The 25,204-nt window shown below is 49.4% G+C and overlaps 3 protein-coding genes across 8 annotated transcripts in view; 2 read left to right on the forward strand and 1 right to left on the reverse strand.

Moving 5' to 3' along the window:
- The first annotated feature begins 4,608 nt into the window (after positions 1 to 4,608).
- Positions 4,609 to 5,547, forward strand: LOC116570377 (olfactory receptor 13J1). The gene has a single exon (XM_032307404.1). The coding sequence runs from the start codon at positions 4,609 to 4,611 to the stop codon at positions 5,545 to 5,547; it is 939 nt and encodes a 312-aa protein (XP_032163295.1).
- Positions 5,548 to 14,136: 8,589 nt separating this feature from the next.
- LOC116570376 (olfactory receptor 13C7-like) lies at positions 14,137 to 15,132 on the forward strand. Its single transcript, XM_032307403.1, has one exon. It carries the CDS (start codon positions 14,152 to 14,154, stop codon positions 15,130 to 15,132), a length of 981 nt encoding a protein of 326 aa, XP_032163294.1. The 5' UTR covers positions 14,137 to 14,151.
- A 2,319-nt stretch (positions 15,133 to 17,451) lies between these two features.
- TMEM8B (transmembrane protein 8B) overlaps positions 17,452 to 25,204 on the reverse strand; it is a 42,209-nt gene continuing 34,456 nt past the window's right edge. For 5 of the 6 annotated variants that reach the window (XM_032307366.1, XM_032307364.1, XM_032307363.1 and 2 more), the window contains 3 exons: positions 18,878 to 19,024; positions 18,628 to 18,744; positions 17,452 to 18,378 (listed from right to left, as the gene is read on the reverse strand). In XM_032307366.1, the coding sequence (XP_032163257.1) occupies positions 18,043 to 18,378; positions 18,628 to 18,744; positions 18,878 to 19,024 (600 nt within the window). In that variant the 3' untranslated portion in view covers positions 17,452 to 18,042. The remainder of the gene's footprint in view (positions 18,379 to 18,627; positions 18,745 to 18,877; positions 19,025 to 25,204) is intronic. The other variant, XM_032307365.1, reaches the window with a different exon arrangement.

Genomic DNA, 25,204 nt, shown 5'->3' on the forward strand with positions numbered 1-25,204 from the left:
AGATCCGCTTTGCACTGAGTGAGGACGTTGCATTCATGGGCAGACCCATCAGCATCATAGAGCAACCAGGGGACCCTGAGCCAGCCGCTTCACCTCTCTAGAGCAGTTGTCCTGTCCATAAGAATGAGGGTGCACCAGGAGGTTAGGTATGGACTCCCTTGCCCTGATAATCTAATTCTCTTTGTCTCTCTTCACCCAATTCCCTCCCCATTACTCTCCTTCCAAATTTTGCATTTTCTTGAGATCCCCATGAAAGGTGGCAGGACCTCTAACTCCTGGAAAGCAACTCTGCCTACCATTTGGGTGCTCACCCATTCACTATTTTTTAGATTTATTCACCGAGAAGCATTTATGCATTTATTTAATTATTCATCCATCCACTCCTTGACTCATTCTGTACACACACACACACACACGTCACACGGGCTGGGGGCTGACCTGTAAGTGTGGGCCCTGACCCTGAGTCACTTTCTCCAACTTTTCCACACCAATTAAGATTTCCAAAGAGACTCTGTGTAATTGGGTCTTTGGGACATCATCCCTGAAGCACCCCAAAGTTTCTAAGCTGGGCGCCTTTCCCCTTCTCCCTCTAAATTGCCTTGGGGATTGCACAGTCCCTTGGCACATAGGGAGCTTTGAAATGTGCCTACTCTATTTGGCCTGCCTGCTGCCTGGGAGGCCGTCGGTCACAACGGAGCTGGGAGCTGCCCAGGTCAGAGAGACCCTAGCCACCCACAATAAGCTACTGAGGACCCCGTGCAGCCTTGAGCACACCAGCATCTCCTAATTCCACCAAACCTGACACCCTTTAGAGAACCTCCACTGAATTCTGAGTACTTTGCCTAATTCCACCCAATTCTAAAAGCTCCACTTAATTCTTTCAAGTTGCAAACACATCCCTGAATTCTGCACAAATCTAGGCATGTGTTCTTAGTTTGGGAAGCTGGGTCAATGTGAAACCCTTGTGTCCTGACCACCAGGGATCCCGGGGGGCCCACTTCTTTGAACAGTGTTATCCGAGCTGTAGCCAAAGGCGGCCCCTGGTCTCTGAATTATCTTCAGGGAAACAGGGAACATGGATCAGAAAGAGCCTCAAGGTAAGTAAAAAAGAGGAGATGTGGGGACAGGGGAAGGGGCCTTGGCTGGGAGTCAGGAGCCCCAAGGAATTACTGGACCCTTGGTTTCCCCCTCCAACTCAGTATGTGATGACACTGGGCACGCCTCTTCTCCTCTCTGGGTCTCAGTTTCCATATGGAAAGAGGGGTGGTCTCCATGAGCTTCAAGACCAGGTTATTGTCCAGATTAGGAACAGCTTATGATTGTCACCCAGCTGCTCATTCCCAATTTGTCTGGGCCCCATAAAGTCACAGCAAGACAGGAAAGAGTTGACTGTGACCAGGCTGGGGGCTTCAACTTGGCCTTCAGAACCTGGGTGAGGAGGGGAAAGAGGCGGCACCCCTACAGGCTGTCAGGGTAGGCAACAGACGACTTTGGAAATGCCAACACAGGGCCATGGTGCACAAAGGAGAGGGTTCAAGCTGGCCTGGGAGAAATAAAAGAAGGCTCCCTGGGAGAGATGACATCTGCACTGGTTTTTAGGTAACCTATGTCTAGGAGTGAGGAGAAGGCAGAAAGGATATTATGGGCTCTGCAGACAAAGCTTCCTAGCCCTGCTTTGGGAACCAGAGTTCCCCGGCATCCAGCCACATCCCTTCTTGGCCTCTCTTCCTACAGGCCTCCAACCCCCCCAGCTGAAGGAGAGACAACAGAGCAGGGAGACCCACAACTCAGCACTCAGGCTGGAAAGCAGACAAGACATTGAGCTAGGGGTTCTGTGACCATGTCCTCGCTCTGATGTCTCTTTCTCCTCCTGGTTCTGCCCAAAGTTTGTTCCCCGCCACAAAGGCTGCTCCTTCTCTACTGTACCTTCAGGGCCCCTGCTTGGTCTCCACTCATCCTAGTCATCCTGCTTGGTCCTCTGAAGCCCTGGCCACAAGTCAGAGTGTCTGCACTACTGGTGTGTGTGTGTGTATGAGAGAGAGAGAGAGGGAGGGAGAGAGAGAGAGATAGTGCACAAGAAAGTGAGAGTGCCTGCTACCCACCTGCACACCTTCACATGGATGACTGCACAGGGACACACGTGAGCCTGTGTGTGTCATATATTCGCACAGCCACATATGTGTGCACATGGAGGTCAGAGAGTTGTTTGCACATACACACGTAGCTAGGGGCCATATGTGGGGACATGATGTGGGTGTGAGTATACTGAGATAGAAAGCCAATGGCTGCCCATGTTTGCTAGGGACTTTAGGGGACAGATTATAGTATGTGGAACAGCATGAAGGGGAAGCTATAGCCTGACCTGACTAGTGGGGCTGCACAAAATGCCCTCTCTCTCCACCCACAGCCCTGGCAGATGCTGGTCTGTGGCTACTGACGCTCAGTTAAACAGAAGTGCCCCTCCAGGAGCCCAGTCTCAAGTTTCCCAGCTGTTTCTTGGATGGAGCTTACAGATCACGCTCCCCTGACCCCACAATGTCTCTAGACATAGCCAAGCAGAGACAAGATCTTCTACCTGAGGTCCCAAGGCTAGAGCAGAGCTCTCCCTCTCCAGAAGGGGCCCTTCATCCCTGCGGTGGGCCCAGCACTGTGGACCCCATGTTTGTTCTATGCAGGAGGGAAGCATCCACAGGGGTCACTTAACCTGTACCTTGCTGGATGGTGTAGGCCCAGTAACACCCAGAGACTCTGTATGAGGAAGGATTTTGGTGACCCCCAGCATGGCTTGACAGAAAGAGAAAAAAAAGGTTTGGGGGAAGAAAAGTATGTCCATGGGACCATGGAACAAATAGGCTTCTTATCTTACCACCAGAGGCCTGCAGACAGAAGCAGGATGAGATAGGCACGGAAACTGGAGAGGATTTCTGCCTAGGAATGGTTTGAATTTAGTGGCCTGGGAGCACATACGTCCTCATTTGTTCCCCTAATGCCTAGCATGGTACCAGGTGTGTGGCAGGAACTTAATCTCTTCATTCTGGAACAGATAAACACACGACAAGTAAAAGGGAACTGTCTCGGGCAGGTGAGGCACCCCCAGGAAAAGGTGCTCCCTCCAGACCCAGGTCTGGGCAGCACATCCCATGGGTTTATTGACATCAATGGCAGGTGTCCGAAACACTAAGGAAAAGTTGACTTATGCTCGTTACCCAGTGGGAAGATTAAGAGGAGAACAGGGGAGAGAGATGTTCACGCAGTGTGATACAAGGACCACCACCATTTGGCCCTTGACAGAAACAAACATCTGCTGAGTATGATGTGTCATACAGCTGCGAGGCCTGGATTCTAGACTCACCTTGCCACGGACCCATGATGGGATCTGTTTCCTAGCTGCACAGTGAGATCCAGCAGGTTCACCTCTCAGGGAGCTTTCCACGCTGATGCCCTACAAAGTCATGGGGTCAAAGCAGCTCCGGCTCAGGCCGGAGAAATTAGGAGTTGGGGGGCCAGGCCAGCTAGTCCTACAAATTGCAGCTCGAAAGCCCACAAGGAAGGCAGATTCTGAAGGTCAGTCCGCACACAGTAGCTGACAAACAGGCCCTGTGGAGGGACAGGTGGATGAGCCCACTGACAGGCTCAAGGTTCAGCCGTCCCTCCAATGAGAGGCACAGGGTATGCCTCATCCATGGAGACCAGAGCTAAGCCGAAGACACAGCCAGACGTCCGCAGGCTGAGAAATAAAGGAGAAGGGCATTCCCAAGAGCGGGAAGAGTGTAAGGCAGCTCAGAGTCTTCCTAAAAGCCAGGAAGACCCTCAGGAACCATCTAGCCCAGGGATTCTCAGGTGTGCCACCATGCCCAGCAGAAGCAGCATCACGTAGACTGAGTCAGAAGCTCTGGGGATGGAGCCCAGAAACCTGTGTTGTAACAAACTTTCCAGGTGATTCTCCTACACATGAAGATTTGAGGACCTCTGATTTTCCCCGAACTATGTTAATAGAACACTCATCTGCTGTAAGGATGCCCGGGTGACTCTCGGTTTCAGCATAGGTCATGATCTCGAGCCCATGTCCAGCTGTGCTCAGCAGGAAGTCTGCCGGAGATTCTCTCTCTCCCTCTCCCTTGGCCCCTCCCCTCTTGTGCACTCTCTCTCTCTCTCAAATAAATAAACCTTAAAAAAGGAAAGAATACTTATCTGCTGCAGATTCATGTAAAAAGAGGACCCATGATCAAGTAAGTTTGGGGATTACATGCCCTATACCACGTTTGGAAGTCACAAATCACACTGGCCTATATGAAGACCTGAAGTAAAGGGCTTTATTTACTTTCAGTTCATTTAGTGTTGTCTCAGATTAATTTTTCAGATTGCCTACTAACATTCCCCTTAACACCCTCTCAGGGAAATGCTGATCAAGAGCAACGCCAACGTCTCACATGGATGAACTGCCACCCAGAGGTGCACGGATTGCTGGAACTCAAGGACGGAGCATGTGTAAGAACTGGAAAAGGCCCTAGCAACATATCCCCACCCAAAAGAGGCCCTGTGGGCTGTCCCCCACCCTGCACCCTCCTTCCCTCCATCCCAGCTGTGTGCCCCCTTGAGCACAGCAATATGGAGCCGGTCAATAGGACAGAGATCTCTGAGTTCTTCCTGAAAGGATTTTCTGGCTACCCAGCCCTGGAGCACCTACTCTTCCCTCTGTGCTCAACCATGTACCTGGTGACCCTGCTGGGGAACACGGCCATTGTGGCAGTGAGCATCCTGGACGTCCGCCTGCACACACCCATGTACTTCTTCCTGGGAAACCTCTCCATCCTGGACATCTGCTACACATCTACTTTTGTGCCCCTTATGCTGGTTCACCTCCTGTCGGCCCAGAAGACCATCTCCTTTATTGGCTGCGCCCTCCAGATGTGTCTGAGCCTCTCCACAGGCTCCACGGAGTGTCTGCTTCTTGCCATCATGGCCTACGATCGCTACCTGGCCATCTGCCAGCCCCTCAGGTACCCCGTGCTCATGAGCCCTCAGCTCTGCTTGTCCCTGGCGGGATCCGCCTGGGTCCTCTGTCTCTTCAAGTCAGTGACTGAGACAGTCATTGCCATGAGGCTGTCCTTCTGCGGCCACCATGTGATTAATCACTTCACCTGTGAGATCCTGGCAGTGCTGAAGCTGGCGTGCAGTGACACCTCAGTCAGTGAAGCCCTCCTGCTGGCAGGGGCCATCCTGCTGCTGCCTATCCCCCTGGCCTTCATCTGCCTGTCCTACGCCCTCATCCTGGCCACCATCCTGAGCGTGCCCTCAGCTGCTGGGCGCCGCAAAGCCTTCTCCACCTGCTCGGCACACCTGGCTGTGGTGATGCTGTTCTATGGCACCGTCATATTCGTGTACATGAAACCCAAGAGCAAGGAGGCCCGCATCTCCGATGAGGTCTTCACGGTCCTCTATGCTGTGGTCACACCCATGCTGAACCCTGTCATCTACAGCCTGAGGAACAAGGAAGTGAAGGAGGCGGCCAGGAAAGTGTGGGGGAGGAGCTGGACGTCCAAGTGAGGGAGGCCTGGAATCTTCAGGTTAGTAGGTGAGGCCTTCACAGGCCCACAGTGAGGACAGGTGGTGCACAAGGCTAAGCCTGGAATCCTCCTCCTGGAAAGCCAGCACCAAGTCTCACTGAGGCTGCCACAGACTTGCTCGCAAAGCCCCTTCCCTGGCATCGCCCTGGCCAGCCCTCCACATCGCTTCCTGCACCTGTGCACCAGCTCCCCGCTGGCCTCAAGGCTACACTCCTAGTGGTCCTTCCACTCTGTCATCCCCCCGGCATCCAGAGGGACCTCTGGGAAAAACAAATAGGATCACATCCTCTCCTGATTGTAACCCCCAAACGGCTCCCCCTACTCTCAGGACAAAGTGTAAGCTCTTCCCGGAGCATTCTAGGCCTTCACAAGCCGGCCCTACTGGTCCTGACTAACCCCCAGCCTTTTGCCCCACCTTCTCCTCCTGACAGCCACACACAACAGCATGTGAGTGCCCCGATGTTGCCCAGCCCTGCCCAGCTGCGGGCTCCTTCTGGTTCTTTCCATGAGGCAGCCACATCCAGCACGGCTTGACCCTCAAGGCCCAGCTCAAAGGTCACCTCCCCCAGGAAGCCTCCTCACTGAGCTCCTCCTGCTTCACTTGTGGTGTTATTGTAAGAGCAGACACAGAATCTACTCTGTCCCAAAGTCCAGCCCTGCCCAACCCTAGGCCCCCTAACAGGTTTTGTAAATAAATACATGAACACAATTTTGCAGGGCTGTTAGTGGCAAAGCCTGAGGTCCTTCCTAAACCTGAGCAGAGCAGAGACAAGTGTTCAAAGATGACAGGCATGGCCTGGTGTCCTGGAAGGCGACAGCAGAGGCAGTGATGAGGCCCAGAGTCCATGATCCCCAGAGCGGTCCATCCCTGGGGTACCAATCACCCTGAGCAGCCCAGGGCCTGTGTTCCCAACATCTGTCTGGAACAGCAACAGCAGCCATTGCCATGCCTCCCAGTCCAGCATCCAGGCCTCACCTGGCTTTGGGGAGACTTGCTCTACCCTTCCTTATCTCATCACAGGGATCCTGCCAGAACTGCCCCTTCCTGGTGCTCAGCCTCTTCCCACTTTCCTCCTGACAACTCAGTGAGCACACAGTAGAAACGGAAACAGATTCACAGAGTATCTCCATTCCCTGCCCCCATTCCCCGCCCTCTTCCCACCCCCCGCCTCAGTGGCATCATCTACAAGAGGAGATGCTGGCCTCGGCCTCCAAGAAGCAGTCCAGCTCTCCTGCCCCCTGCCACAGGGAAGCCCAGTCCCTGCTAGAGCTCTCAGTTCCCCTCCAGTCCCTCTTTCTGCTTTCCATGTTGATAGGAGAGAGCCCAGCCTACTCCCTGAAACTCAACCCTCTCTGACCAAGCCAGATGAAGGCTGCCCGCCAAGATAACCAGCTTTAAGGCCACGACAGGAGTTTGGACGTTATCACGTGGGCACTGGGGTTTACAATCACATTTACTTTTAGTTAGATCACTGATTAGATACCATTTTCCACCCATGAAATTGGGGAAGAATTTTTTTTAACATCTATTGGTAATGAAGGTACAGTAAAGTAGTAATACCATATGCGGCTGATGGAGATGGGAATAAGTTAATATAAACTTCCTGAAAAGTCACTTGGAAGTATGAATCAAAAGACTTAAAAAATTGTTAGGCTCTATGAGCTAACCCATCTACTTCTAAGAATTAGTCTCATATGATCATTAGAAACAAAGATTTATGAATAAGAATATACAAATAATAAATCCTGGTGGTATCCAATGACAGAATGTGATGCAGCCTTCAAAAAAATTCCTCTTTCCTGAAGAATATTTGATAATGAGAAATGCCCACAATGTAATTAATAGAAGAAAGCATAATTCATAATTTTGCATTCACTATGATGTTAAAAATGTTATTTTTTGAAGTATTTTTGTTATGGATTTATGAATTAGTATAGATTAAAAAAATCCTGGGAAACTACGAAAAAATATTAAGAGTTGTTTCCACTGGATGGTGGGGTTAAATAGGATTGATCAGATAGAGCTGTTTATTTTCTTATTTAATTCCAACAGTTCCAATATTTATAACATGAAAGTGACTTTGAACTTAAAAATAAGGTGATGCATTTTTTTTTAATTTGACAGAGATCACAAGTAGGCAGAGAGGCAGGCAGAGAGAGAGGAGGAAGCAGGCTCCCCGCCAAACAGACAGCCCGATGTAGGGCTTGATCCCCGGACCCTGGGATCATGACCTGAGCCGAAGGCAGAGGCTTTAACCCATTGAGCCACCCAGGTGCCCCAAGGTGATGCATTTTTAAGAAATGGAAGATCACCTGGTTCCAGAATACAGCACTGATGAGAAGGTCTCCAGCCTGAGGGACAAGAAGTGAGCAAGCAGCTGCCCTGTTCCAGGCTCTCATGGTGGGGATGGGAATAAGTCAGGGGCAGCCTGACCCGATGGGCAACCAGAGAGAGGGCAGCTGAGAAACACTTGAGATACACAGATGACTGCAGAGCTAGAAGATGGAGAGAGAGGCCTATGGGATGCAGCCTGGGTTTCTGGCTTATTTAGGTGGCCAGCACTGCCGCCCCGAGACAGAGATGGAGAAGATGAGAGATGCAGTGGGATGGTGTTGAGTTCCAGGTATCCACAGGTGACAAGAGGACATTGTTCTATGAGCATGGAGAAAACAAGTGGTAACAGTCTTCGAATGTTTGACTTTGACCTGGGATCTTGATAAAGATTCCAGAGGGCAAATCACAGTATACGGGGAAAATCTATAGCTGCTGCTGCTTTATTTAAGGCTGTATTGTAGTCTCTACAACTGTTTCAGCTGTTATTCTTTATTATGAAAGGAAGGAGAGGAAACCTGGAGAGACCCAAGCACCTGACTGAACCCAACTCAATGTCCCTCACAAGTGCTCACAGCCGCACGCTCTGTACAGCAATGCACTTTCCGGAACTTTCATGAGTCCTGATCCTCACAACATTCTGGAATGGAGACACCCTTTTCATAGACCAAGACACCCATGCCTAGGACAGGGGGCCACAGACTTCAGTCTCGGATCCAAGGGGTAGGATGGCAGTAAGACCCAAACGGGGTCTGTCCGGTGTCTCTCCTGTACCTATTTCACCACAGCCAGGCGCTCCCAGGGAAGTGCACGAATCCCGGGGTCTCTAAGCCCCACAGCTGCCAAACCTGCAAATGTGTATAGTTCCACAGTTTGAACTTTAAATTGGGTAGGGACTGTGAGGTTCCCCAGGGTATAGAGCAGAGAGCTCTGTGGCAGGGGACCAGGAGGCTGGTCCTCGAGCTTTGGCCCTGGCCCAGCCCAGCCCAGTGTGTCTGCTGGTACTGAGCTCAGCACCTGCTGGCTCTGCTCTCCCAAGCCCTGGGTCAGGACACCTGGCAGCCTGCTCCACCTACACACCTGTGTGTGCTCATGCCACTGGGCCACAGGTATGACGAGGTAAGGACGATCCATAGTCCAGCATGTTGGCTATTCTCATGAAATCTTTTTTGAACATATGAAAACCAGAGTATTTGCTTGTGAAAGAAGACATAATGATACTAGTGATACTGGCTACCACGTACTGATTACTTACCATGTGCCAGGCTCTGTGCTAAGAGCTCTGCATGCCCCATCTCATTGGCTCTTCAAAATAACCTCACAAGGAAACACTGTGCTTATCTCCACTCCACAGGTAAGGGAGGTGAGGCTGAGATAACTGCTAGCAAGTGACAGGTCTGGGACTTGAGCCCTGGTGGGTCGGACTCCAAAACCTTCACTCACCTGCTCTGCCATCCAGTGAGGAAGTGGTCAAGCAGGAATCCTAGATCCAGGCATGTCAGGGAAATTGCAACAGAAGCTTTGGTCCTTTTATGCCCATGCCCTTTCTTTTAAAATAATTTGTGAAGCCTAAAATAAAATATTAAATGGTTCAAACTAGATTTGCCAGCCAGTGAAATTGATATATTTACCTTGCAAAGTAACCCTGGGTCTGTCAGACCTTGGGGATGGAAGCTGCCAGACAGAGTGAGGAAATGTTTCAGAAGGGACAGGGTACTATATGTCACCGAATTGAGTGGTTCCATTCACAGGAGAAATCTGACCAAAGTCATACAGCAGAATCAGAACAGAAGCTACCATCAAACCTGGATCCCTCACTCCTGTCACAGGGCTCCCGGTCCTGGTTCGTGGCATCACCCTGCCTCTCAGGAGCTCTAAAACCGGGGTGTGGAATTCAATAGTTATTCTCAGAGACACTCAGTTTCCTATCTCTCCGTGAACCTGATTTGGCAGGATATGACAGCGTGTGAGATGCTAGCAGGTAGATGCCAGAGTGGTTTTCCGAGTGTATTGGGAAACCACCTCATGCCCAGATAGTCAACAGATTTCAGGTTTCCCTTCTCCTAGCATGTGGTAGGGTCACACAGGGCCAGTGAAGTGTGGGCAGAGGTGACCCATGACACGTCTGGGGAAGAGCATGTAACAGCTGGTGTGAATGCCTAGCGTGTCCCTCTCCAGACATAACTGGTGATGTCCAGATGGTGGGGCCTCCCTCAGCCAGGGTCTCTGAGGAGCTCAGCAAGGAACAGAGCCCCCTGAAAAGCTACAAAGGACATGGAGAACGATAAAAAAAAACTGTTGTCATGGTAAACCACTAAGATTGTGTGTGTTACTGCAGCAAAACCTAGCTCATCGTCACTGATGCACCCAGGGAACGGCGGCTGCTCCCTGACGTCCCCTCCCGTGCCCATGGCTCAGAGTCAAAGCTGCCAGTTACCTGGAAGCACGGTATTTCCTAGACACAGACCTGTGTCTTGGGGGCCAGAAGCCTGTCTCTCCATGAGCTGGCTCTAATTTCCATGAATCTGTTATAATCAGACTCTTAAATTGTGAGAGACCCACTCCTGAGTAGCTCCTCAGACAGAGCAGGGAGAAGCCCGGCACCCCCAGGGCTCTTCTCCAGAAATCACAACAGCTCTTTCTCTGCTGCTGTGTGTGTGCTTGTGGGGAAGGTGCTCTCAAGACGAGACATCTGGGATGAGGGATTTGGGGCAGCGGAACAGCACGGGCTCTCAACGGCAATCTCCAGCACCCACCAGGTGCTGGCACTGGGGAGCAGCAGTGATGGATCGGACACAAACCTTTGATTACAATAGTTCCCAGTCTATGAGACAGAGACCACACACTACCACACAAGGCAAAATTCGAGTACCCTGTGCTTATAGCTGTGAGCGTCGTGTTGTTGGGATGGTCAGTTCCATGAAGCCCTCTGAGTAGGCTATGCAGAGGAGGGGTGTGAGATCCGAGCCTCAAAGGATGAGTGGCAGAGAAAGCCTGCTCCAGGCTGAGGAAAGAGCATGAGAAGGGGGACGAGACAGGAGTGTGCGGGTTTGTCCGTTAGTGGGGAATTTTCTAGTGAGGCTGGAGCAGGGTGTGCAGGGATGGAAGGGAGGCAAGGCAAGTGGGCGGGCCAGCACCTGTTCTGAAAAGCCCTTAAATGCCTCTGCCATCCTTACTTGGGTCTTTCTGTTATGGAGGAGGGAAGGAAGAGAAACAAGAAGCCGGGTGGTTTCTGACCTTTCACCTGCTTGAGACCCCCCACACACACACCCTTATGTTAGGTGTCAGAATTCGAGGTTAACATAGGTAATTTTGTAATAACGCACCCAATAAAGACCAAACCCTTATACTTGCATCTGAAATGCTGTGGGTATAATCCAGACACTAGAAAAGGTACTTCCTTTTAACTTCTTTACAGATTTCAAGTTTTACTTTGTCCTTCCATCCCAGGTTCCCAAAGAGAACCTCAGGTTTTAACGTCCAGAGAGAGGAAGTGACATGTCCAAGGTCAGCAAGCATGACGGAATGAGTGTAAACTGTTAGGGCAGAAACCACATCTGCTTCTGCTGTATCCCCACCTCCCAGCACAGGCCTGGCACATAGAAGTGCCCCACAGCTATTTGTTTAAGGAGTGGATGAAGGAGCCACCACCACACTCACACAAGAGAAACCTTAACCTTAGCTCTTCGTGCAGATAAGATTTAAGGTCAGGTGCTGACCCAGATTAATCCACTGCCTCTGTGCACCCTAGAAATGCCCTTAACAATCACCCTGATTCAGGCTGGAGGAGGGGAAAGTGGCACAGGCTCTGGGGATGGAATGGGTCATGAGAGAGGCTTGAGCTCTTATCGGGAGGTGGCAAGCACAGATCGAGCAGGAGCCCTCTGGCTGAAGATACAGTCTTTGCTCGGGATCCTCAGACAACAGGTGGTGTTGGGAAGCTCACGAGCATCTTTATGGGTATGTCTCATCTGAGCTACACAGCACTTCCATTTTTCAAAGGGACACTGAGTCTCGGAGAAGCCACATGACATAGTCAACCTCACACAGTTAAGTAGGACTGACTCTGGGATGCAAAGCTTGAGTATCTGTTGAGTGACTGCTCTTGGCAGTATTCACTGCAGGCGGTGTGGGAAGGAAGGAGACAAGGTCCTGCTCCCAAGTGTAGTAGAGGAGACAAGTGCACAGCACATGGCAGGAGAACACAGAGGGACAGCGAAGGGCTAAGAGAGTGCAAGAAAGGAGAAGGTCACCCCTCAAGAGGCCGGAGGGAGAGGAGAGATGGAACCATGGTCTGAGCAGGAAGTCCCCACGGGGGAAGGGAGGGAGGACACTCCTCTAAAAGGGAACTTCTTGGGGCACAGTGTGGCTCAGCCAGTTAAGCTGCTGACTCTTGATTTCAGCTCAGGTCATGATCTCAGGGTCCTGGGATCGAGCCTCTAGTTGGGCTCCATGCTGAACAGGGAGTCCGCTTCAGGATTCTCTTTTTCCCTCTGTCCCTCCCCCTGCTCACTTGCTCTTTCTCTCTCTAAAATAAGCAAATAAATCTTTAAAACAAAACAAAATACAAGGGAACTTCTTGGGCAAGATGTAGCACTGGAAAAGACAAGGTCTATTCAGCAGAGGGTGAGGCCACCAGCCCCTAACAAATGCTAGATGCACTGAGGTGGAGGAATGAGCGGCCAAATCCAGCCCTGAAGGATGGGGCTCCAGTGCTGTCACAGGACATCGGTCTCTCAGTCAGCCCAGGAATGAGGAGGTGACTGTACCTTCTGTAGGTTAGATTTCATACTCAGCTCCAATTTCTGCTTTAGACCAGGGGTCACATGGGCCATAAGACAGCCTTCCTGCCTAACAAGACTGCCGCGCGTTGGGGACATTAGGGCTCCCTCCCGTGAATACCTGACACTGGCATTTTCCCAGGAGGCAGAGCAATGGAAGCCGTCTGGGAGAAAACTGAGGCCCTCCCCCACTTGCCCTCCTTTTTAGAACTAGTCACTGACTGACAACTCCCCTGCCAGATTAGAACCTGGTTTTCCCTCCTCCTGCGACATCACGGCCAAAATCATTTATCCCACAAGGCAATATGGAGGCCAAGAAGGGAGTCACTTGGCTTGCATGACCACTGGAATATATATGTTCTTGTATGTTCTTTTAAAAATCAACAGATGAGGGGCGCCTGGGTGGCTCAGTGGAGCCTCTCTGCCTTCGGCTCATGTCATGATCCCAGGGTCCTGGGATCGAGCCCTGCATCAGGCTCTCTGCTCAACAGGGAGCCGGCTTCCCCCTCTCTGCCTACTTGTGATCTCTGCCTGTCAAATAAATAAAATATTTTTTAAAAATAATGTTAAAAAAATCAAAAGATGAGAGGCCACCTGGTTGGCTCAGTCAGCTAAGAGTCTAACTCTTGATTTAGCCTCAGGTCACGATCTCAGGATCCTAGGATCAAGCCCCGAATTGGGCTCCCCGCTCAGCAGGGATCTGCTTGTCTCTCTCTCCTTCTGCCCACCCCCACACCGCTTCTCATGCTCTGTCTCTCTAAAATAAATAAATAAATCGTTTAAAAAATTCAGCAGATGAGGGAACTGGGAAAAAACGATAGCCTATCATTCCTTAAAGAGACATAACTGCACATCAGGCTTATACATCCTGTGGAGTGAGAACGTGTGATCCTTAACACCCAAAGGGACCACTCATCCCTCACCCACGGGCCTGCAAGAGCTCATCTCACCTGATTCAGGGAAGAAGGGGCAGCCTTATGATAGGTATGGTATGTTTCTGTCCACTTATTTTTCTTACTGTTGTACCCCCAGCACCTAAACAAGACCTAGCACAGAATCAATACTCAAAGCACATTCAGCAAATGAATGAATCTGAAATACCATGAGCATAATTCAGCCATATGAAGTCATAACCTAGAAAAGATGCCTCCTTCAACAGCCAAGAACACTAGATTATGACGGAGTGCGCCAAACATGAATCCTCCTCTCTTGTCTCCCCTGCCGTCACCACGGGAAGAATGAGGAGGAGCCTAGGGGGCTAGAATGTCCTCATTTCCCTAAGTCACATCAGAGCTGCAGAGCTGAGAGGGCCAGCTTGCAGTCCTGAAGTCCAACCCTCTCATTACACAGATGGTGAAACTAAATCGCAGGGGCAGAGATGACCTGCCCAAGGTCAGGTTGCTTGGTTTCCAGGCCAGCAAGAGCTTCTTCTGACTCACGTGTGGTCTGGACAGGAAGGAGGGACAAGGAGATGACAAACCAGACAGCTGTGACAGAATTCATCTTGCTGGGGCTCCAAGAGCACCGTAACCTTGAGACAGTCCTGTTTGTGCTCTGCCTGGGCATCTACGGTGTCAATGTCCTGGGGAACTCCCTCCTCATGGGGCTGAGCGTGCTGGACCCCCGCCTGCACAGCCCCATGTACTTCTTTCTCAGCAACCTCTCCCTCATGGACATCTGTGGCACATCCTCCTTTGTGCCTCTCATGCTGGTCAACTTCCTGGAAGCCCAGAGGACCATCTCCTTCCCTGGCTGTGCCCTGCAGATGTACCTGACCCTGGCGCTGGGTTCCACAGAGTGCCTGCTCCTGGCCGTGATGGCCTATGACCGTTACGTGGCGATCTGCCAGCCACTTAGGTACCCAGAGATCATGAACGGGCAGACTTGTGTGCGGATGGCAGTGCTGAGCTGGGGGACAGGCTTTGCCAACTCACTGCTGCAGTCCCTTCTCACCTGGAGCCTCCCCTTCTGTGGTCACAATATCATCAACCACTTCTTCTGTGAGATCTTGGCAGTGCTGAAACTGGCCTGTGGGGACATCTCTCTCAACGCACTGATGTTAGTGGTGGCCACAGCGGTCCTGACGCTGGCCCCACTCCTGCTCATCTGCCTGTCCTATGTTGTCATCCTTGCTACCATCCTTAGGGTGCCCTCTGCTGCAGGCCGGCGCAAAGCCTTCTCCACCTGCTCTGCCCACATCACAGTGGTGGTGGTTTTCTATGGGACCATCTCCTTCATGTATTTCAAGCCCAAGGCCAAGGACCCTGACCTGGATAAGATTATTGCACTGTTCTATGGGGTCGTGACACCCTCACTGAACCCCATCATCTACAGCCTGAGGAACGCAGAGGTGAAGGCTGCTGCCCTAGCCCTGCTTGCGGGAGGCCTGCTCTCCAGAAAAATGGCCCACCCTCTCTGTTGCTCTTCACCTCTATCATGCACGGCAGGCTAGGTCCATCGTGGTGAAGACTTGGAATTGCAGTGGCTGAAACCCACAAGGGTTTATCTCCCACTCCCGCTGCAGGTCCTTTAGCAGCTGACTGGTGGCTGGGGTCAGCTCTCAATCATCTTCATCCCTCTGGGCCTCAGGATAAGCAGCTACCATCTGGAACACTGCTGGTCACCGTGACAAAGCCTGCACTGGCTCTTTGAGCTTCACTTCCACCTTCACTTCGTCCGCCAATGCAAGCACGTGCCACAGCTAACATCAAGGGGCAGACGAAGCACACTCACCACGTGTCTGGAAGGAGCAGGGAGACTGAGAAATCTGTGAATAGTCATCAGCAATAATGGCTGCCACACTATCCTACAGTCAACCCAAGAGCCACTAGATATTTGCCTCCGTCTTCTCTCACCATCACTGCCCCACACATCCAGTCAGTCATGAAGTCCTAGAGAATCCATGGCCTAAGACCTGAATGGGTCCCCTCCTTTCTCCTCACAGTGCCTCCTCAAGAAGCCTTCACTCTCCCTCTCTCTCAAATACTGCAACAGCTGTGTCACTTTCGTCCTACAAACGCCCTTCAAAATCTACCCTCTGCACTAGCTGTCAAAACGCCAATCTGAGAAAATCCAAAAAACAAAATACCAATCAAACCATGCCACTCTCCTGCTTAGATCCCCCAATGGCTCATTTCCCATGGGATAAAAGCCAGACCCCTACCTCTCCATCCAACCTCATTCCAGCTGCTTTCCTCAGCCCCTCTCCACCCACACACTCTCTCCGGATCCAGGTCCCCTGAACTATTCCCAGTTCCTCAGCAAGTATCAGTCTTTTCTGCCTCTGTCTCCCCCTTGCCAGATGCTTCTTGATCTTTAGCTAACATGTACTGGATCACAGACCAGGCCAAGCCCTATACTGTGTCCTAAGTGCTTTACTGACTGGGGACCACCTGGAATGAGTGGAGGAATACAATATGGACACTGGTGACCAGAAAGAACACCTTGGCATTACAGAAATTTATTTAATCCTTACTCAGATCTGCCCCCTCTTCCAAAAAACCCCCTTCTGACCCCTCCTAGCAGGGTGTGGTCTGTCCCAGCTCTATGTCCCTCTTCACAGAAGGACTTTATCCTGAATCCTAGCTATTTGGGTTCAAGCATCCTAGTGACCTGACTCTATATATCCTAATATGAAGGACTAGTATTTCTGATACAAGGAAGAGACATCAAGCCCACACCTCTTGACTCACCATTCAGTTGGCCACATCGCTCTACTCAGGGCCCCAAGGAAGTGACAGAATTGCAGAAAGCAGAGAACAAAGGGATTTTTCCTGGTTTTTGAGCTTTAAAAACCTAGGCTCTAAGGTCTTCACAGGAGAGAATGAAGGCATAGACAAGAACTAGAAGAAAAACCTAAGTAAAAGGGAGTTTTCCCAACCTCCAGATTAATGCTCTAAGTTGAGGGAGAAGGAAGAGAGAGAAGGGGATGCAGTAAGAGCACTGGCAAAGAAGGGTCCCAAAAGGAAGAGGCCCTGAGCCACATTCCCTAGGCCAAATATCCGGACAGATTTGTAGGATCTGAAAGATGGAGGAACTCATGCCTTGTTGGTCAGGTAAAACCCAGAGCAGGCCCCCAAAGTAGAAATGGCTTCAAGGTGTGTCTGGGCTATCCAAGCCTCACAGGTCTTTGTGGGTGGCACGGAAGTCAGGGAGGGCCTCAGCACTGACAATGGTTATGCAGATGGGAAAAAGCGCTCTGGGATGGCCTGCCTACACTGCTAACTGGGGACCAGGTGGAATGATGGAACTCACGATGGGTCCAGTGTGGACCCCAGTGACCAGAAAACAACCTCTCAACGTCTTCCCATTATTTAAGATCCTCAAGACTCAGCTATGACTCTTACAGAAAGAGAGGAACTCCCAAACTGACAAAGGATATCTCTCAGGCAAAAAAGATGACACTCGGGCAAAATGGGGGCTCAAAATAGAAGTTATGTTCTTGTGATATTTCTCGCACATTTGTGATTTGTACCTGCTAGTCCAATTTCCTGAAACCTCAGCTTCCTTTCCTGTTGGGTGTGGGCACCACAAGGGAAGTCTGTCTCACTAATTTAAATCACCCTAACACACACGTGCATGCACACACACACACACACACACACACCCCCCTACTCCCAGCGGCTGCAGTCTGCCATGATGGAGCAAAAGGCTCCGGCAGAAGCTCCAGCAGCTCATTCCAGCTGGGTTCCCACCAACCCTGCTCATTTTTTTGGACCCTCTCTTTCCCTCTCCTCCCCACACCCTTGGCCCAAGGGAAAAAGGCAGCACAGAACCAGCAAATACTTCATTGGAGACACACCAGACTCCACCTGCATCAACTCAGGATACCAGTGCCCCCAGCCCCAGCCCCACCTGCCCTGCAATCCCCCTCCCGGCACAGCACAGCACAGCATGGCACGGTATGGCCCAGACACTGCCTTGGGAAGGAAGCCTGAGACCAGAGTTGCTGAGCTGCTGGGAAGAATTGGAGACTCGTTGTCCCCAAGATGGACTCCATTTCCTCTGGAATGATGCCATATCCTGAGAGGGCTTTGTCTCCCTGGGAAGGAATCCATATCCTTAGGAGAGCTCCACATCCCTGGGAAGGACTCCACACTCCTAGGAGGGACTCCTTGGTCCGGAGGGGCTCTAGGGTTCTACACAGGCTCCATCCTTAAGAAGGGCTCCATGGATGCAGGAAGACTCCAGGCCTTCAGGAAGTTCGCCAGGTCCCTAGAAGAGCTCCATGTCCTTAAGAAAGACTCTATGTCCTCGAGAAATACAACCTGTCTCTTATCCAGGGAGGGTTCCACACTCCAGGAAGGGCTCTCTGCCCCTAGGAAGGGTTCATGCTCCCCAAAGGCCAGGCCCAAAGCCCCACTCAGCTGGAACAGATGCTGCTGACAGTGGCCCCACCTGGACCCACAAGGCCCAGCTCCTCCTGCTCATTGATGCACAGCTGGTAACCGCAGCCCCGGGCCCGAGCTCCAGATGGGACCCGGTGGTCAGTCTTGGCACGTGGGGGCAGCAAGAAGCCCACGCTGCCAGCGATGAGCATATGCCAAATGCTGTGAATGTAGAAGTAGTTGTCTCGGGTCTCCACAAAAGCATAGAGTAGGACAGCACTGCCCGCAATCAGGCTGCCCGGACACAGGTAGAAAAGCCAACGGCGCCATGTGGGTGGGTAGCAGTGCCGGCGGCGGACGCTGCGTACTGTCTGGGGGAAGCAGAGAAGTGGGACTCAGGAATACAAGGCCTTGGAACCCAAGCCAGAGCTGATCATTCCCAGGCTTCCCAGAGCCCTCGTCATGACCCGAAGGCACCGGCCAAGTCTGAAGTGGGCACCATGAACAGCACAGTGATGATGACAGGATCCAAGCCCACCTTAAATTGGGGACCAGATCCTCAGGGCCCTGCACCCAAGTCCTGCTGGGACGCCCCCCTCCCCAAGCCCTCCCAACCTTACCCAGGCTGTGGCCAAGATGCCCAGGGCGAAGAGACTGGGTCCAAGCAGGTTCCAGAGTCCATGTCGGTCAAGCTGCAGAGCCATAGACAGCAGCATAGCCCCCAGCAAATACAGCACCTGGAGAGAGAGGACTCCAGGGGCTGGGCCGGGATGGCGGGAGGCACTTGGCAATGCCCCCAGGGAGAGGTTGGGAGTGAGCTTCAAGTGGACTTTGCCTACAGTTGTCCCCCAGGGCCCACTCAGGACTGACCTGCTTGACCACAGGCTGTAAACGCGCCATGGCAATGACAGTGACCCACACGGACATTAAGGAGCCCAGGAAATCACAGAACTGCAGCACATCGTAGTCCATGATGCAGAAAACCACAATGCCTGGCTGGTCACAGGCATGGTAAAACTGGAGGAAGAAATGACAGGCATTGAGAGAACTTGGGGCAACGGTTCAGGTCCATGAAGCAGGAGAAAGAAGTCACGAGGATGGTGTGCTGCTGTCAGAAAAGCAGAGGTCAGAGGTCACAGACTGAGCAGAACTGGGAAATGCCTGACTCCCGGCTCCTGAGAAGAATGTGGTAGGGAAGCCTGGTCTGCCTCACAAGCCATTATGTATACACCAGCCCTGACCCTGTCCTTACCTTCCTAATCTTCCCAATTCTGGAATGTACTATGGAGAGCACAGGCTGGTGGGGATTCCAGGTATGTCAGTCTAAGGCCTATCCTTCCCTTCTTCTCATGCTCACCATGGGTCCCACCTATAATCCCCATCACTGGCCCAAGCTATGGGGCTAGACCCTGGTCTCTGGCCACCCTAGACCCTAAGCCTCCCCTGCATATCCCAGTTTCCCCTGATAGCTCAGACTCGGAGTTAGGATTCATCCTTAGGCTTAGGCCTTACACTAACTGGCCCTCTTCATCCCCACCCACCCAAAGTCATGGGTGGACGGATGGGGGAGAAAGCAAGAGAAAAGGCAGACCCTGGACCATGGAGAAGAGCACAACACTTTATACCATGGAGAAAAATACAAGGAAGGGACAGTGTCCGCCTAGCCTCTACTGTGGGAAAGGTGGTAAAGAGGAGTTAGGAAGGGGGCACAGGGGACACAGGTGTGATTAGATCAGACTATACTGGGCACCCCAATTAAGAAAACAAGGTCTGCAGTTAGCCCCCCTTGGTCTGTGGTCCCAACCCCTGTGCCTCTCTGGACAATGCAATCATGGCTGCAGGCATCCTGTGTTCCCTTATTTGTAAAAAAGGTCCAAAAATGATCTGAGTTCTTTTTACCTTAGAACATTTGCTGTCACCTTCTCTGAACTTCTGTGTAGAATTTATGTGATTTTTCATTGATGCCAAACACTAAGAACATGTATGGTTTTAAGATTATCTTTGGTGCAAAGATGACAGGAATGTGTATCCCTACGAGCTCACCCAAAGACAAGACACTGGATAAAAACTATGAGGACAAACGCTCCAGACCAGGAATAAACATCACAGTGGCATGCTCACTCTCCAATCACCTGATATTGCCCCTTCTCCACGTCACAAGGAACAGATGGTTGTGGTGATGAAAAAAGAAAATTAAAATGCTGTAATGGGAGAGAAAAGGTTTTTGGCCTATATAAACTTGGTGGAAATCTACTCATTGGAGTTGACCTTGAGACATTCCAGAAGATTTTACAGGACCAAAAAACTGACTCAATCTGCTTGATCTCTGTCCCCTGCATGTTAACCCCGGTCCTCAGAGAACCATGGCTGCTGAGGGCACCTTTTGATAGTAGAAACAAGTTGCTAGAGTTGCCACGGTTGTAATGAAGTTCACCAGGCTGAACTGAAACTGGGGCAAGGAGGCTACAGGTTGTACCACCCAAAGGTGGCCTCGGAAGTGGCTTGATCTCTGACAGAAGAGGCCCTTCAGGTACCACTTTTAGCCCAGGTCAATCTCTTCATCATTCTATGGAAAGGCAACCCTAAGTGACAAGGGCTCTGAGTCTAGAAGAGAGGTGGACTTACAGACCTCAGTGAGACAGGCAGCCTGGCCCTCCAGAGGCATATCCGTGATTGTGGGTGGAGGGCAGGGAGATATGGCCCACCGCTAAGGAAAGAAGTAGCTGAGCAATATTCAGAGCATTCTCTTCTGGAAGCAGTGGCCTCTGTAACCTCGGGGAAGGATGGAAATGGGAGAACCTGGTCTCCTGTTTGGATGCATTACTGCTGAGAATGAGAAGGTGGAGGTGAGTTCAGAGAAAAGGAGCTTTCTACCCTGAATTCAAATCATAAAGCACGACACCCCAACCTTAATCAAACAGCATCCCCCTTAGAAAAAAGCAGGTGGGAAACTGAAGCAAGTCTATTGTGAAAACTGGCAGAATCCAGTCCAGGAGCAGCCAACAGTAGAGTGGGAAGGCAATTCTTTCTTTCTCTTGTACGTGCTGATTAATTGGGAGTTTAGTTCCTAAGCAAACGGATTATTTTGGTCTTTTGCTATTGTAGCTATTGGATATTAATTATTCTCTACCTCTAAGACCAGCTATAAGAGACTCAAAAGTTCAGTCTCTAGAGACAAAGGATAAGAAAGAAATTGCTAAGTTTCTTTTGACCTGTTGAAGATTTCGTCCAGTCAATTCAAACTGCAAAATTTATAACTTTGGAAAAGGTGAATAATTAAGAACAGGGAGAAGCTAGGAGTTAAGAAAAAAGAAAACTTAGGGATATTAATTGGCATTGGGAAACCTTGGGTTTAATTCCTTCAAATTTTAAAGTCTTAAGCTTGGGTACCTATCGTCTGTCTTTCCCTGCACTTTGGAGGTAAAGAATGCTGTCCCTTCACTTCAGGAACAGACTGCTTTGTTTTGAGTACTCCAAGCTTTTAAAAGGGCTTGCAAGTTAAGCAACCACGGCTCCCTCTTACATATTATTAAATTGAGAAAGTAAGTTCTTACTGGGAAACTGAGAGCCTTTTCACCCAAGTCCACATCTGCATTTGAATTAGTATCTGAACACACCTAAAAGATCGATTTTTTTCAATTCTTTCTTTCTTGTACGTGCTGATTAATTGGGAGTTTAGTTCCTAAGCAAACAGATTATTTTGGTCCTTTGCTATTTTAGCTATGGGATATTGATTATTCTCTACCTCTAAAACCAGCTATAAGTACTACAGCTACTAAATTACCCAATACTATTTTCTGATTTGGATTTTATTTTAAAACACTAATTTTACACTTCAGGCCTTCACCAAGCTTGCTCCATCTGCCTGACTCTCAAGTATATAAAAGGAAATGCCCAAACATATCTTGAAGAGGGGCTTGTAATAAATCCTTCAATTTCAAATAAGAGAAGATATATATCAGAGAAAAGCAAAGCTAAATCACCTAATATTGAAGACACATATAAGGGAATAATTAACTGAAGGCTGATTGTCCTCCTAAGAAATTTCTGTGCAATGAAAAAAAGAGTAGGGGATAATGGAGAGATTGCCTCTGGAGTAGAGAGGTTTGGGGAGAAACCATTGCACTAGTACTGACTGATTATTCTCCAAGCATTCTAAAAGGTCAGAGAGATTTTTAAGGTCAGAGAAAACCTACAGGAATAGAGTAAGTTAAAACTGCTATGTGAGGTGAACAAGATGATATACCCTTCACCAATCCTGATCTGCCTATGGTCACCGCTCAGTGTCTAAAAACACCATTGGTAAAGTCTATTACTGACTCCTTCGTGGTGCTTAATTCACTAGGGAAACCTACCAACAACCTGTGTCAGCTTACTTCACTGAAACTTCTCAACCTGGAGAAGACAGCATCTTGCTATCATATATTCTGGGTATCTATCTGTCCCTTCTACCTGCACTGCTTCCACTTGTTTTTTTTTTTTCATGGAGCAGAATCCACCATCCACTGCCATGGCATCCCACTCATTACCATCCTTAACCAGGAGATACAACTTAGAGTAAACAAAGCAAAGCAAATCACTCATCACCACAGAGTTCACTGGTATAAACCTACTGCCCATCACCTAGAAGCAACCAGCTGAACAAAACACTGGAATGGCCTACTGAAGGCTTAGTTACAGTGTCACTCTAAGTCTGGAATAGTCTCCTATGTTTGGCGCACAGTGTGTCCTCAGTAAGCTCTCATCATCTTATACTTTATGCCATGTATGTTCATGAGAGAATATCCCTACACTAATAAACTTTCCTCCATGCAGAAACAAAGAAAGAAACTTGCAATATTGTTGATCCACTGAAAACTTTGGGCTAATTTTTACACTGGTATTTCTTCTGTCAACAGAAATAAAAAGAAATGACAGAAATAACGTAGAAAGATTGGGAAGTTTAAAAAAAGAAATTTAGATTACAAACTGGCTTCTGTTAATATAATTCTAATCTAATTTGACACCTTCCTCAGCTTTGGACTGTTTATGAGGTAAATTTTTTTTTAAATTAACCTAAATTGTTTTCTGTGAGATTTCATATTTTTATAACATAACTATATAGTTCATCTGGTGCTTCAAAATGGAGTATTCAGGCACTACAGAGTGTAAAACTGGAGATGCAAATACATTCAATCCATGCAGGGACTGGAATATCTGCACTCAGGATATAATGGAATTTATGGCTATTCCCTTATTATCTGCCTCCATTTCCTCTTGGAAACAGTCGTGGGATTTTGCCAAGGGCCACTAAGAATTACTTGTGAGGTGTGAGGAACAGAAGAGATAAGCAGAAGGCAGGATATCAACAATCAGCAAGAAAGTCCCCAGGGGCCCCGGGGACTTTCGAACATCAGCTTGTGGGAACGGATTGTGAGGCTCCAACTGGCACTGGGAAGAATCCACGGCGTGAACTGTATGGGCTAGAGCCATACAACTGCAGTGTTTGCTGTATTCCCCTTGATGAATTCTTGCATTTGGTTATATTTTGGGGTTTTGATCAGCTCTTCTTATCTTTTAAGAATTTGAGAACTATTTTTAAAGAATAATGTGAGAACTATTAAATGAGGTCGTAAGTTTCTCTACATATTCCAGGACTTCTGAGAAACTGACATCAGTTTAGAAATTTACCAATGCGTCCTCTCTGCCATGGTGCCAGGAGACAATACAGCTCAGTGAGTACACATAAGGCATCTAGAGAATTCTGGTTCTACCACTCATGTTACACCTCAGACAAAGTACTTAAACTGCCCTCACCTGCAAAAAGGGATGATGATGATGATAATATAAGTGCCCATCTATTACTCTAATGGTATTGTGAGGACTCAGTTTGCAGTGTCTGACACACTAGATGTTATTTTGCTGTTTCCATTATCTGAACTGGTCTGGCTATACACAAAACAAAGTGCTGGATTTGTGACCTATTTTTAACATATTTTACATGTTATGTAATATATTTTGCATTTTCAATTTACACTCTAAACTCTTGAACAAACCTACTGTGTGCTCCCATGCCCTTGATAGGAATCGATGCACTACTCCCACATATAGACTGTCCTGGCTTTGAAGACAGGGGATAAAACAGTTATCCACGCCCTGGTAGTTTTACCTGCAATTTGACCACTGGGTCCTTAAATGGAGACTACTGGGGAATGACGTAAGTCCAAACTAAAGAATGAGAAGGAAGAACAATGGGGACCCTGCCCAGGAAACCTGGATGACCAGCATCACGTTTGGCCCATGTGGAAAAAGAAGAGGAGTTAGAGCAAGACTACAGGCAACACCACAGAGCCGGCATCATCTCCTTGATTTTTCACCCTATTATTTTTTTCTTTTTTAAGTAAGCTCCACACCTAACATGGGGCTTGACTTCATAAGCCTGAAATCAAGAGTCGCATGCTCTACTGACTGAGCCAGCCGGGCACTCTGCTTATTATCCTAGTTAAATGGAAGTTCTGCATATGATGTCAGCCAGTGTAGGCTCCCCTGGTGTTCCAAATGGGGAAAAGGCCTTTTCTTTCAAGGATGACTTGCCATTGTCTCCAGAATATAAGGAGTCATCTGGTACTAAACACTCTAGAGCCAACACCCAGGATGCTTGTGCAAAGTGCAGGAGAATGAACCCACTCTCCCCACATGTTCCAGGCTCCCGATACACTTAGGTACTGTTACTGATTGTGAGTCCTATTAGAGCCTCATGCAGCCTAGAGTGGGCTGGTGGAACAGCTGATGCTAGAGGATTTGGTGAGCAACAGTATAAAGGGCATCTGGCAGTTAAAAAAAAGAGAGAGAGAGAGAGACAGAGAAACAGTGTCTACTGTAAAAATAGAATGAGGCACTATCAGAGCAGGTCTAAAAAGGGGGACAGCCAACCAAAATTGGAGTGTGCTCTTCTCACCCAGCTTAAGAGGGGAAGGTCTCTCTACCCAGCATGGTTCTAGCTTCCTCTTCTTCATCTGTGCATGTACATCCCAGAGGACCCTACAACACGCCCCTCAGTTTCAGAACATTCACCTCCCCCTCCACTTTCTGCTAAATGATAAGTAGGATTTTTGTAATTTGGACATATGTCTGATCTATTAATGCCGAACAAAAGGGAAGCACATATTGGTTTTTGTGATATTCTTGTTGCCAAGACATGAGGAAAGTCTGAATCCA

Source organism: Mustela erminea, chromosome 12, assembly GCF_009829155.1.
Source record: "Mustela erminea isolate mMusErm1 chromosome 12, mMusErm1.Pri, whole genome shotgun sequence".
NCBI lineage: Eukaryota > Metazoa > Chordata > Mammalia > Carnivora > Mustelidae > Mustela > Mustela erminea.